Consider the following 14,858-nt stretch of genomic DNA (forward strand, 5'->3'; position numbering starts at 1 on the left):
TTTTTTTTGTTACTGAACAGGAAGAGGGAAAATGAAAATAAGATGAATGAGTAAGGTAAGGGCCTAACTACAGGGACAAGTCTAAGGTGGGAAAGCAGGCCACCATCCATTCCACATGGGGCTCAGAAGGTTAAAGCAATGTGCATTTTTAGAGCAGTTGTGGCCATCAGAGCAACTCCAGCTTCAGAACCGTGCAGAGCACTGGCTGGGTAATCTCTGTCTGTTCACGTGCATTTGTTTCATCCTCTCTATCAGAACAGGCAGGGTCCATGTCATTTCATGCGTATCTACAGTGGATACAGCAACCTGGATGGACTTACGGTAGCACAAGGATTACTTACACCCCGTGTCATTCAAAAGTGATTTGAGATAATGGGCTCATAAAATTATTCTTGGTGGGTACAAAGATAGCCATTTCTTAAGAAATATAGCCTGGTTTCTTAGAGGAACCCAGACAAGTGGTTGCAGATTATTACACAAGGGATGGAGACGAGCAATCCTGCAGACATGGTGGAGCTGAGATATGGAAAGCCTTTCCAAGACTCCACCTTCTTTTTCACAAACAGAACAGTTGGACTTCTCACGATTTTTGGTTTGAGGGGAATATAGGCATGTCAGATGGACCTGGGGTTCAATCCTGGCTTGGCTTACTGGCTGTGTGACCTTGGGCAAATTATTTATCCTATCTTCATTTCCTCACTGTAAATGGACAGTTTTGTTGGGTAGAGTAAGTGATCACGTGAAAATGCCCAACATGGAGCCAGCATACAGTAACTCAGTCTCTCCCTGAGCTCCAATAAGTGGCTTGAAAGAAATAACACCAGTGATCAGGTAACAATGAGACATATACAGCTTTATTTAATAATCTGTTAAAAAGTCACACTCTGACAGAATGACACATTCCCTATCTCAGCAGAAAGCAAACAATGTGTCTGAAAAGTCCCTTCCCAAGATTCAGACTTGTGTAACCCTGAGCTTACATCTGATGCTCTCAGGAGCTGGGCCCTTGCTGTGTGGCAGATGGTCTCTGCATGGTTCTATCACCCTCCTCCCAGCGATATTCTCTGGCTAGCTGTGACCCTTCACATAGCAGTGGACAGGAGGCTGAAAACATGGACAGGGTTGCCCTTACAGATTGGTCCCTTCTCTCCTACTACAAAAGGGAGTTCAAGAGATTAAGAATCCTTCTCAGAAATGAGTTCGATAATAAATTTGGCTTCTATTCATTAAACATGATATTCTGTTAATGTCTGTCCCTCTCCTCCACCCATTTTCTCATCACCTACATAATATTTAGGCCATACCTCTCCCTCTTTTGGGGACCGAGGGATGGAAAAAAGCTCTCTCTCCATTACAGACATGGGACGCATTTCTTATGAATGCTTTGTGTAGTAGTGGCATCCGACATGCAGTGACAGACGTTTTGTTCCTGCAGAGCCAAGACCTGGCATTTTGTTTTCCACCTTTCTGTGCTAAGAGAGTCCAGTAATTAAGCCACACTCACACCTTGGGAAAACTCCACATTGTATCAAAATCTTATTTTTCATGGACTTCCAGCAGAATATATCCTTCCTTTTATGTATAGAATAGTATTTTGTGAGTTCATTTGGAGAGAAAGGGGTGACTGGTCACCCTGCCCACCTCTCTATGTAATAAAACCAAAAAAACCCGTCGCCACCGAGTTGAATCCAACTCATAGCGACCCTATAGGACAGAGTAGAACTGCCCAGTAGAGTTTCCAAGGAGCACCTGGTGGATTTCAACTGCCGACCTTTTGGTTAGCAGCCGTAGCACTTAACCACTATACCACCAGGGTTTCCCTCTATATTATAGGCACCCTCTTATTGGTCACAATCAATCAGAGGTCCAAACAGTAATTGTGACCTTCCACATTTCTCAGAATTTCCCCTTTCTGAAGTCACTTTGCAAATCTTATTGACCAACTTGGAACCAAAAGAGAATGCAGTGGCCTACACAACAGAGAAATCTGTTCTGCACATTTCCCCTAAAAACATCATTGAAAATGCAAAAAAAGTCCCTTTTTTTGTTTTTTGCAGAAGCTCTACAAGAAAGCGTGTCTAAAATCACAGGACTATGTACACACAAACACAGAGATGTGTGCTCGCACACACACGGAGTTGGGATCAAAGAATCTTATCGGAGCGCAGGACAAAGCTGGAAAGAGAAGATACAGAGATTTGACCCGCTAAAGATGTTGGAATGTTATAGTAATGGCATGGACGTAGTTCTTGATACATACAAAAAAGGGGGTGGGCGGGCAGAGAGAATGATCAATTCAGGCTACCAGAGAGAGAGGGATTCAGTGGCCATGCATGAGTTAAAAATGGTAGATGCCAGTTTGCTGGATGAAATGTTGTATTATGGAGTGATCAGATGGATCTGCGTGGTCCAAGGGAGGGGCATCTGCTTAGCAGGACACCTCCATGGTCTCCTGTTTGTCTGGGTCCTCAGAGGACTCAGGGACTCCTTGAGTTCCATCTGATTGATTGCTGATGAGAGACCGGCTGTAGGGACTTTCTCCAGAGCTCAGGCTACTCGAGGTTGAATGGGTTCGTGACCGGGCAAGTCGAGTCATGCTGGCAGATGGTACTGTAAGAAAGAACCAAGAGGACTAGAAGGTGGAGCCCTGGTTAAGCTCAGCTAAATCAGTAAGTTTCACCAAAGGCTTTATGTTCAGGTTTCCCAATCCATTTAAGGTGACACCCAGGGACAAGATATAGCCATCCCCACTCTGCACTATTTGCTCTAGGTGAGTGGTTATATGCAAGGTTGCTTTAATCCTTTGGATCTGGCTGGAATCTCCCTAATTCTAGTCCACAGCAGAACAAGGGGAAACCCTAAGCCCAGAGTATAGCCTCTTAGCTGCACCCACACTATTCATACAGTTATTAGGGAGGAGGTTTTGGGAATCCTAATAGGTAACCAAAACCTGTAGTGCATGCAAGACTAAACCAAAGAAAAGAAAGACAAACTACGTAAGTATGAAGGTGTTTCACAAACAGCGCAAGCCCGATACAACGAGACTACCATCCATGACCACAGACTCCCCTTACTATCTGGGGAGGAAACATGGAGGGAAGGTGAGGGTGTAAGGAAGGGCAGATGGGCTTGGAGCTGACCTCTGCACAGGGAGTGAGGTAAGGTTGCCCAGGAGGGAAAAGGACTGGGGATAGGTGTTTAACCAGATTTCTGTTCTGCCACTGCTTTGACTCGAAGGTCCTTCCAGCTTGGGCAGGACAGGGCCTTACCTGGCATAACTTCCCTGCCTAGCCTCCTGAGGGACCAGCCACTATCCAAGCTGTCACTTCAAGGGAGGGGTCAAAAGATGCCATCACCTGCAGAGTTCTCTGGCACAGGCTCTGACACTCCTATTTTAAAGTTAAGGCTGCCCTACAATCTCTGGGCCTGGGTGTTAACTCAAGGATCAATAGGCGGTGGTAGAAGAGGGGTCATGTCTAAAAGCTATGAAGTTTCAGCTTCTGCTGTGATCCTGGATTTGGGATGAGAGGCCTTATAGCCCTCTCCTTTCTTCCTCCTGGGGGGCTCGGGATAGACCTGCAGGCTAACCTTCAAGCATAATGAGCCACGTTCTATCGGGCTCTCACTGCACGGGAAACCGCGGACATGCTGCAAGCAGCCAGTGCAGCCAGGAGGGTGTATGGCTGGGAGGCAGGGGCAGGGCCAGCACAGAGGATGGTACCTGACTCGGTGCTCAGGTGACTGAGCTGCACATACGGGACTGGAAGCAGGATGGACACAGGAAAAGGCAGGTTAGTGACCTGAGAGTGCCAAGTGGCAACCTGGGCTGCCTAATAGACACTGACAGAATACCCTAAGCCAGGGGTGAAATTTTGTTTTAAGGTTCTAGAGAGGTGCTGAGGTTGAATAGCATCTCAGATGCTACTTCTCTCAACCAGTCAAGGGCAATTGTTTTCCCACCCACTATGAAAAGTCATCTTGCTTTGGATCATAAATAGGCTGGAAGACAAGCTGTTTTCTAGAAAAAGAAATGGAGAATGGGCTAGAAGAGGGAATTCTGCTAGAAGTGGATGTAGGCTCAGTTTTTAGGAGCTCACAGACGAGGACTACACAGCCACTCCAGACAAGACATACACAGTCTGCCTGCTAAGTGCCAGGCTACATCCAGGTGCCCAGCTATTGCCCAGGGCAGCTGATAGGCAGCTCACCATGGCTACTATCCACACTAATACCAAACACACGGGGGAAAAAAAAATCACTCTACTGGGTAAAGAGCTGTGTACCCGGATGGAAAGATTTTCCTTTTTAAAACTCCAAGAAAGGAGCAAGTGTGGATATTCTGTGCCAACTGAGAAAGCTCAGGAGTCACACAATACAATTGACCAGGACAGTGGAATATAAGGCGGACACATGCTTTGGACTTTATTCTAAAATACTCTGCAAGTTCACCTTCTGTGGTGGAGCAGATTTAACTGAGAACATTACCCTTTTCTTTTGCAGTCTCTATTTTGTTTCCCTAGGCCAGGAGTAATTAATCAGCTGATTAATATATTAATAAATTATGAAATCATAATTTCATATTCAAAGCTAGGACAGCCTCAGCTTTAGTGGATGAAAATGCGGCCTCTGGAGCCAGACTGCTAGGGTGTGAAACATGGCTGTGCAGCGTACATGTTCCACCGGGAAATTTGCTTAACCTCTTTGAGCTTTAGTTTCCTCTTTTATAAAATGAGACTAATAATAGAACTTACCTCTTAATGTTATTGTTAGGATTAAGTGATACAATGAATATATACTGCCTGGCCCAGGTAACTGTTAAGGTAAGTGTTAGTTCATTTTATATACAAGCACAAGATGAATGGTCTATAAATGTTCTGGTTTTAACTTGACTTAAGGGTGGCCGGCACAGAGGTTATGCCCAGAGAATTGTGGGCTCCCCAGATGTCAAAATGACCCCACTTTCAATAAATCTCTGCTAGACAGAAAGTTGTGTACTACTCACTGTAGCCCATTCCCTGTAAAAAGTACTTGAAGGCCTCGGTGAGCTTCCCAGGCTAGGGGGACAAAATAAGAATGCATTAATCTTTCCATAGGTACAATGGCAGAATCAAATGGGCACTTAAAAAAAAATCCCCTTACCTGGACCACTTGGGGCAATCCCCCACAGTCTGCCATCTAGAAGAGGAAAAATATATAAGTCAGCTAGAATTTATACTTACAGGAAGTGCTCTGAACATCCTTGAGTTTTCTCAAACTGGACAGAATTGGATTTTAGGTCCCTTCACTTGAGGTTTAACTGCACCCTTACACAAAGACATAGATCCTAGCAATGACCTTGAATAGAAATTTGAAAGGATTATTCAGTGCTTTCCAAGTTTATAAAATGCAGGGGATGGTTTTTCAGGCCCATGGGGGGAATTTTCTGTCAGGGGCGATAGTGAAGTTAACCACTACCTTCAACCATGGTCTGTATCCACTTGAAGAATGTTATCTTCAGCGTCCTCAAACATTGTGACCCTAACTTCTCATAGCACTCTGCTTTCTAAATTTCCTTCCAATTCTGTGATTAAATGGAGTTCTCCAGTCAGGCGCTGATGTTGAATTTGGTCAACTGGCTTCTGCCACTTTTCTCTTACGGCTAGGTTTGTGGGGCTGCCTCTCTCATCATAAACCTTTATAGTTGATTATTCTCACCTGTGCAAGGATTTCTAGGGTAGGACTGCTCCAGTGTTAATGGAGGACTTGTTAAAACTCAGGTTCTTAGGTTCCTCCCGGAGACTCCCATTCAATAGATCTGGAGTGGGGCCCAGGAACTTGAGTTTCTCACAAGTTCCCAAGTGACACTGATTCTGCCAGTCTGCAGAGAACACTGTTTTTAGGGTACGATGGCCAAACATAAGCCCACCCTCTTCCTTCCAGCTGTTAGGCACTCTGTGATCATATAGCATTTCTAGTCAGGCTGACAGGGAATTTTTTCTTAAGGCTTCAATTAACCAGCATTAAAAGTTTTCTTTGAGGGGGACTATCATTTAGAAAGAGGAATGCCACAGAAGGTATAGACATTTGAGAGTAACAAGGAATAGTCTCCTGAAAATAAGCATAAGATCATAAACATTCAATTTGATTTAAGTATGAAATAGACCAAAATAGAACAGGTTGGACTTTCATGAATTTAGGAGTCAAAACCAGATCAGGACTATGAAACTGCTCCCTTATGCAGAGAAAGAATACTGGGAGAACCTATCAAATAGTTTGAGATTCAGTTCAATCGACCACAGGAGTGATCTACTCTGTTCCATGCTGTTGTGGGTGGGCATTTTTTGCTCAGAAATAACCACATCTATGGCTATTGTTTTTTTTTTTTTTTTTATGGCTATTGTAGAGTTTAGTTTTATGCTTTTGAATACTGATTCAATCCTGCAATGAAAAATTAATTTGAAACCACACACTTTTTTGATTTGAATTCATATTTCAGACTGGCCAATCAATCACTTGGAGCCCACAACATTCTGAGTTTGATCACCTTAGAGCATTACCCTCATGTTACATTTCTTGGAACTATGGGCTCTTTCTTATGACAGCACTTCCCCGTCAAGTACACTTCAAAGAGAAAGGGAAGATGACAGAGGTCTTTCAGGCTGGGGAAGTAGCAGAAAGCTACATAAGATCAGCACTTAAATCTACAGTATCCAGATTCAAACTAGGAGGTCAGTTACCTAAACATTTTAGTAAAGGCTCAAGAAAAAGCTATGTTGAGACAATGCTAGGTTGAAACTCTTTCCTCAGGTCCAGTCAAAAAGAGAAGAAACTCGATTCTATCCCTACAAATTTAGAACAAAATTCCTCCATTTGTCCTAAGGGAAAGAAAAGCATCCTTCTCCATTAGAAAGTTATTCCTTACCAGTACTGCAGGATGAGCATCTAAAGAATTTCCATCTGATAATTCTCAAAACAACACTTTAAAAAGTTTATGAAGTTTTTAGACAGAAAAGGCCACATAAACCAGAGACTACATCAGCCTGAGACCAGAAGAACTAGATGGTGCCCAGCTACAACTGATGACTGCCCTGACAGGGAACACAACAAAGAACCCTTGAGGGAGCAGGAGAGCAGTGCGCTGCAGACCCCAAATTCTCGTAAAAAGGCCAGACTTAATGGTCTACTGAAACTGGAATGACCCCAGAGGTCATGGTCCCCAGACCTTCTGTTGGCCCAAAACGGGAACCATTCCTAAAGCTAACTCTTCAGACAGGGATTGGACTGGACTACGGGGTATAGACAATGATACTGGTGAAGAATGAGCTTCTTGGATCAAGTAGACACATGAGACTATGTTGGCATCTTCTGTCTGAAGGGGAGAGGAGCGGGTAGAGAGGGTCAGAAGCTGACTGAATGGACATGAAAAGAGAGAGTGGAGGGAAGGAATGTGCTATCTCATTAGGGGAAGAACAGTTGGGAGTATATAGCAAGGTGTTTATAAATTTTTGTATGAGAGTCTGACTTGGTTTGTAAACTTTCACTTAAAGCACAATAAAAATTTTAAAAAAGTTTATGAAGTTTTTAATGCTATGGGAAAATGCTTATGTCATAAAGTTAAGAAAATCAGATACAAAGCAAAAAGTACACTATGATCTTGATGATATAAAAATGTATAGGAAAAACGCACCAATGTTTTCCCAGAGATTACCTTTGAGTGGTAGGATTATGGGTAATTTTTATTTATTTTCTTCTTTCTACTTTTCTCTACTTTCCAATTTTCTACAATGAGAATATATTCAGGAAAGTTTTTGTTTGTTTGTTTTTTAAGAGAGAACGAGAGAATCACAGAGACAAAAGCTTTGTTTATTTCTTGGCAACTACTCCATAAAACAGAAAAAAATTCAACCATGTATAATTTACTCACAAATGGCTGGCAGTGCAGGAAGATGACACATTACCTTTAGCAAAGTTGTATTTATAGGGTCCAGGCGAGAATTGCATTCAACCTAAAAAAAAAAAAAGGGAGAAAGAATTTTATCAATTGCTAGAAAACTAAGACATGCTTGGTATGAGAAAGATCTTGCAAGATCAATAGCTCAGTTTGGAGATGGCCGAGCCAGCAAAAGAAATTAGCAAAATACAAGGTGGGATACGTTACACACACACACAATATACTTTATAGCTGATATTTCTGAGGAGATCTAGAAATCTGGCTAATTTCATTTTCTGAATCTGTTACAAATAAGAATCCCTGAAAAACTATATGCTGAGTCTAATACCTAGTTCTTCCTACTGGTGACATAAAATGGGGCAAGTTACCTCACAGGTTTAAAATGTGAGCTGGACCATGGCCCTCTCCTGCTGGGATCTCTTCAATTGCTTCCTAGCCAGAAGTGACCCTCTTAACTGAGCCATGCTTACTTCCCCTGCTCATTTCTCACCTCTCTCCTGTGCCATGGAAGTACTGGGTTTCTCATTCTTCACACCTGACTCTTTTCCATCTCAAGGTCTTTAGCCCTCTAGTCTAAAGGTTAACCTCTCTCTGATTTTTCTCTCATTGCACCCTGTTCTTTTCTGTCATAGCACTCATCATAATTAAGAATTATAATCTTACATATTTACATGCTCAGTACCTTGCTACCTTGTATCCATGAAGGCAGGGACCTCAAAGCAAATGTTTTGGGAAAATAATCTAGGTTCAGTAATGTCTTATGGCTAATCCGATCAGTGATATCTATCCTTTTACACGGTTGCCAAGCACACACATACAAAATACTGTGCTAAACCAAAACCAAACCCACTGCCACTGAGTCGATTCCAACTCATAGTGATCCTGCAGGACAGAGCAGAACTGCCCCATACGGCCCCAAATGCTATAAATCTTTTCAGAGCAGCTGGTGGGTTCAAACTGCCAACCTTTCGGTAAGCAGCCAAGCGCTTAACCACTTCACCACCAGGGTGACTTCCTTGGTTTGCTACCTTATAATTTATAAGAAGTCTTGATATTTGGTAAGACAACCACAATTTTTTTTTAAATAATATTTCATTTTTGGTGAAAATATACACAGCAAAACCTGTTCCCATTCAACAGTTTCTCGCCAAATGATTAGTGACATTTGTTACATTTAACAGTGTGTCAATATTCTCGTTAATTCTGTTCTAGGTGTTTCACTCCCACTGATTAAACTCTCTGCCCCCACCTTCTTGTCTATGCTTTAGAATAGCTGTTGTCCATTTGGTTTTACATAGATAATTTTTTAAAAGAGCGTAATACTCACGGGTGACATTCACAATGGTTGGTTTTTGACATGTGCACTTTCCCTCCCAGCTCCCCAAATGCAGAGACTACCTTACTCATTTTTGTATTCTCCATAGCATTGAGCAAATAGGATATGGTCAAAAAATGATGTTGAGTGAATAAATGAGCAAGAATAGCTAGTAACAGTGACCAGAACTTGTGGACTCTCTCCTTGCTTTCCTATTCATGGATCTTCCTCTAACTGCCGCCAATTTGTGGGGAAAATGCTCTGGTAGGGAGCTAGGTTTGACTACTTCACGGTATGGGTGGGACGCCTGAAGTTCTTCTCTATAAACAGTGAGGGTGTGGAAATCAGAAAGAGAAAGAGGCCTTACTTATATGGCCAAATTATATAGTCTTAAAAAATAATTGGAAATATTGCTTTACATACATGTAATTTTAAAAAGGCAAAAAAAGGGGGGGGGCAAAAACTCATGGAAATACTTAACTTGGTCTATTAGGGAATTCTGATTACGGGTGTTTTCTAAAAACAGAATCCTATTTCCCCGTTCTTAAGGACACGTTAATTTAAAAAATGCTTTTGATGAGTACTTTTGCAACAATATTTATTGAGGGTTATTTGCCTCTGTGCTCAAGCTATGCCATATATTTTACACCAGACAGAACGCTTTACGAGGGAATTCAGGAGGTGTGAATATATTCTGTTGTCACATTCGTCTCATCGTACAAATGTCCCCTCTGCCCCCTCACCTATTTCTACACCTCTGATCATTTGTTAGACTCCCTTTCCAAAAAACCTCACACCCTAATGTTTTGCTCTAAACAGGGCAGAAGTGAAGGCTGCCAGGGAAAACCAGGTAATTCATTCAGATACTTAGTGAAGTTATATATGCTGTGTGAAAGAAGAAATGCAAATGCTAATACAGTATGAAAAAGTATCAAGCTATTTGTAATCAAAGAAATGCAAATTTAAACAGTGGGATACCATTTTTATCCTATCAAATTGACTACTAATAAAATAAATCCAATGCGGGACTAGGCTCTATGGAACAGATACCCTCACGTATTGAAAGCGGCTGTATACAGCAAGCAATACAAACCTTTTGGCCCTGCAAGGGTCTTTCAATCTCCAGGTCTTTGCATCTAGAAAAACAGCCTTTCTGGAATCTGGCAAAATCTCACAAATGTTTTTGATTTTTGACATATTAATTCCATTTTTGGAAATTATCCCAGGGAAATAATCAAAGATTCAGTCAAAAATTTTATAAGGGTGTTTAATAGTAATATTAATGGTGCAAAACTAGAGATGATCAACAGGAGATTGAGGTTAAAAAAACGATGGTGCACCTATAAGATGGAATATTATACAGACATAAAAAAGTATGTTTATGCTGACTACATTTTGGAAAAATAATAGTATTAAGTTATTAGGTCCCAAAGCCTTGTATATTTAATATGACCCAGTCTAGGTTAAAGAAAGATAATTTGTCTTTGAGCAAAAGAATCATGTTTTTCCATATCCATCCTTCTATTTTTCAATTTTCCACAATGAGCATAATTAATTTTTATTAATTTGTTAAGTGCTTGAGAAGGAGGTACAGAAATGCATATAGGCTCTCAGCAGCCTTCTAACCTGCCGATACAGTTTCAGATTTAGAGTGGTTGCAGACGGCTGAGGTTGCCAGAAATCTGACACTGAATGGTGTTTAGTTGGGCTACTTTCCACGAAATGAACCGAACCACACAAACCAATCAAAGGGAGCACACATCCCATCTGATGAAACCTAGTGGCTGATGAGAAATTCATTTCCCAAAAAGTATAACAAAGAGCAAAACTGATCTATGCAATCAGAAATTAAAAAAAACTGGTATTCACCGGTTGTTTCAGTGTGTCAGCAGTGTGCTATGAACACTCCCTTACGTTTTCATCTCATTCATCTTTACAGCATCAGGATACACTTACCACAGCCTCAACTGCAGGTGAACTGTCCCCTACCACCAGTAATGTAGAACACCTAGGTACAGGCAAAATAAGAGATGTCATCACCAAATAAGCACATACTTCACTGTATACTGAACTGCCTCTCACAGAGGCAAAGATATTTACCAATAATGGAGAAACTGAAGGACTTACTTTAATGTTTTTGTGTTACCGTTTTGGCCCAGCAAGGGTCTTTCAATCTCTAGGTCTCTGCGTCTAGAAAAATAAAGCAGAAGCGATGCTGTTTTCAGATAAAATCATAGCAACTTAGGTTATTTTCTGGTTATGAAAATCAAAATGTGAAAACTATCTTTCTTTCACACATAGTCAGGGAAGGGGGCCCTTGCACACTTTGTTCAGGAGTAGCCATTTCAGTGGCTCCTGGCTCAACTGCATAGGGCTGTGTAGGAAGCTAAAAGGAGGCAACTTCACCACTGGACAGCAATGCTCCCGAAATCCTCAAGTTCTAGTTTATGGGAATAAATTCCTTAATACAAGGGAATGACATACTTTTCTGGAGGAACACTTGCCTTGTAACTAATAGTTGAGCACAGTACTTAATAAATCTTCCTGATTTCAAACGAAAATAGGGAGGCTCTGTCATAAAGTGCCAGAGAGACCAGGTTCAAAATGTGGCTTTTGCTCTTTACTCGCCATGTAGTTTTGGGTAAATTATAGCTGCCCATTTCCTGAATCTTTTTCCATGTTCCCAGAGTGAAAGGCAGAAGGAGCTAACATTTTTACCTTGGAAAAGCTCATCCCAAGATAAGAATCAGGTTCTCTCAGTGACTGGGGGAGACGAGACAGTGGGTTTCGGAGTACTCAAACAAAAGAGAATTTTTAGTGTCCATGTGTTCTTTCTGCCTAATGACAAGATCAGCAGAGAGAAACAGAAACAAGGTCTAAGACCTGTACCCTTTGCCTCCCCTATATGTATTTTCCTGTGCATTTTACTTGTGTGTGTGTATAACTTAGGTACCTTTTGTTTCAAAACATCTTAAAACTTCAGCTGGTATTTAAACATGCCAGAAACAGCTTTCAGTTCACTCATTCTTCTTGAAAGCTGTTTTCTTATCTGTCTCTTCTACTGTGGTGAAATAGCATGACAGCAATCCCATCTCACAACACTGAAAGAAGTAGTTTATTTCCCCTTTCTTTATTCTTTAACCATCATTTATCTTTTTAGGCCTGGTCTACATTTAAGTGAAGGAATAGGAGAAAACTCTACCCATTATAGGAGCTCAGGAACAGCTGTAGGTTTTCTTGGTTGATATCCTGGGCAATATGAAGTCTGTAGGTTTGAATCAAGTCCATGTTGGCCTGTAACTCTTCCTATAACAATTGAAAGAAGACACAGGTAAACTTTGAAGGTACAGAACAAGTCCACCTTGTGTGGTCTGTATTCTCAATGCCCATGACGGGAACTTGTGCAGAGCCTGAGGTTCACTGATGTGCTAGTAGGCTGGATGACCGAAAATTTTTTTATTTGCATCAGACTGGTTCAGTGCCATAGGTGCACCAAAGAATCTATTATGGAAAAAGTTGGCAATTAACTTCAGTTGAAGGGCAAAAACTTGGAGATCATTCTGAACACCTTTATCTAAAGCACAGTGGAAACTGCACTAGACAGGGATTCAAGAACTAGTTGTGGAACTTAGGCAGGTTACCTAATCATTCTGAACCTTAGTTCCTCATTTGTGTTTTTTGTTATTTTTCATGTTCTGCCATTTCTCATAAAAATAGAGAGAGTTATTATCTGTAAAATGGGGTTAATAACCAGCTACCCCACAGGGCTGTTATAAAAATTCAACAAGAAAAGTTATATGAACTGTAAACTGTAAAATAAATGGAAGGTAATGTTTCTCTTAACACCCATAAATCTGTATAATTATGTCAGTACGATGGGCTCAAGCACAGCAACGATTGTGAGGACGGCACAGGACAGGGCAATGTTTCGTTCCGTTGTACCTAGGGCTCCTATGAGGTGGAACCGACTTGATGACACCTAACAACAACAACAATATTCATTATAGGATTATATATTACATCCCATTTGATATTTTATTTAGCCAATTTATTATTTATTTATTTTAATCTTATTACCAATACTACTAAAGGTATAAAATACAAGAGAAACAAAACAGCACATACAGTGAAAAGTCTGCCTCTCCACTCACTACTCATTTTCTAATGGTCCCTCTCTTGCTGGCCTTCTCAGAGGCCATCAGAACCAGTTGCCAGGTTCTCGGGTACATAAGCATATATATACATATATGTACACACACATGCACGCAAACACACAAACACACACCCAATAGGCAATTTTGAGCAGAAGGGAAAATTTTTGCCCTCGAGGAATGAAACGTGTCAGTTAATCCAGGGCAGTATGTAAAGGCCACCATCAAGCCTTGCAGAGAAATACAGATAAGGAGAAAACTGGAAACTGTTTGAATGCTCACCACCATGTAGGTGAAGTAAGCCAAGAACACACCTGGAAACTGACCAAATCGGTCAGATTCTACCTGAAGCTGAAGGGCACTAGAATCACTCCTAAAAAGAAAAGTGAATAACAAATAAAAGCGAACAGAAATTAGAGATGAAGCGATCTAGCCAGCTCTACCATAAAGGCCTAGAGAGGAACTCGAATAGCAACGTTTGAAGTAAAAAAGGGAAGAAATTACATTAGCATGAAAGCGGTAAAACTAGGGCTAAGTACTAACGAAACTTTTTAGGCAAAGCCGTTATATATAAATTCTACCCCCCGTCTTTTTGTAAAATATAAATGTCTGCTAGACATACTGTGCTACACCTTGTTCTTCTATTTAAAATATGGTAGAGATCATTCCTTATCAGGACATATGGAGCTGTCTCACTTATTTACACTACCATCAACATTATACAAGAGTCCCAGTTTCCCCAGACCCTTGCTAGTATAAACATCACTCTGATTTTTGCTAATCTGATACATAAAAAAGGGGGGCTATCATTGTGTTTTTTTTCTCTTAGTAGTGAAGATATTATTCATATTTAAATGTCATATTGTTTTCATTTCAAGGTAATAAAAGCAACATAAGTGTTTGCTTGCTTGAATTGTAAATGACTCTTCAGCTCTGTGACAATCCATCATCTATGACTTCACACATTTCTAATTAAACACACATTATATATAGTGTGAGGATATTCTTGTTTGTCAGAAATCATTAAAACACTGGCCTTAGCATTCCCCTCATAGGCCTATTTGAAATAGCATTTCTGACTTATTCATCCACCTCGGACACTGCTGGAAAACTCCAGAAGAAAATGCGTCAACTAACCAGTCTGCAGCATCATACATTCTGCCTCCCCAGGTTACTTACCACTCCCTGAACACGCTTGATAGTTCCTTCCTCATTGCTTTAGAACAAAGCTCCCCCTTTCTGGAATGATCCCCTTCCTCCTCAAATCTAGAATGTTAAATTTTTACCTATCCTTCAAGGACCAGCTGGGATACCTCCTCTACCCTGAAGCCTTCCCTGACCTCAAGTCAGAAGTAAACCTCCCCTGCTTCTGAATTCTTCTAGGCCCCTCAGTGTGCTTCTCCTAAGGCAGCCCAGTACAGTAGAAAGGGAACAGCTTCAGAGTCAGGCAGAATCGGTTTCA

General features: G+C 41.1%; 1 protein-coding gene across 2 annotated transcripts in view; it reads right to left on the bottom strand.

The window, feature by feature from the left end:
* Positions 1-827: 827 nt before the first annotated feature.
* NDRG3 (NDRG family member 3) overlaps positions 828-14,858 on the bottom strand; it is a 95,662-nt gene continuing 81,631 nt past the window's right edge. For both annotated transcript variants that reach the window (XM_023550214.2, XM_010591661.3), the window contains 7 exons: positions 12,448-12,551; positions 11,373-11,435; positions 11,202-11,253; positions 7,938-7,985; positions 5,140-5,175; positions 5,003-5,054; positions 828-2,610 (listed from right to left, as the gene is read on the bottom strand). In XM_023550214.2, the coding sequence (XP_023405982.1) occupies positions 2,429-2,610; positions 5,003-5,054; positions 5,140-5,175; positions 7,938-7,985; positions 11,202-11,253; positions 11,373-11,435; positions 12,448-12,551 (537 nt within the window). In that variant the 3' untranslated portion in view covers positions 828-2,428. The remainder of the gene's footprint in view (positions 2,611-5,002; positions 5,055-5,139; positions 5,176-7,937; positions 7,986-11,201; positions 11,254-11,372; positions 11,436-12,447; positions 12,552-14,858) is intronic.

This window comes from Loxodonta africana, chromosome 24 (genome assembly GCF_030014295.1).
Source record: "Loxodonta africana isolate mLoxAfr1 chromosome 24, mLoxAfr1.hap2, whole genome shotgun sequence".
Lineage (NCBI taxonomy): Eukaryota > Metazoa > Chordata > Mammalia > Proboscidea > Elephantidae > Loxodonta > Loxodonta africana.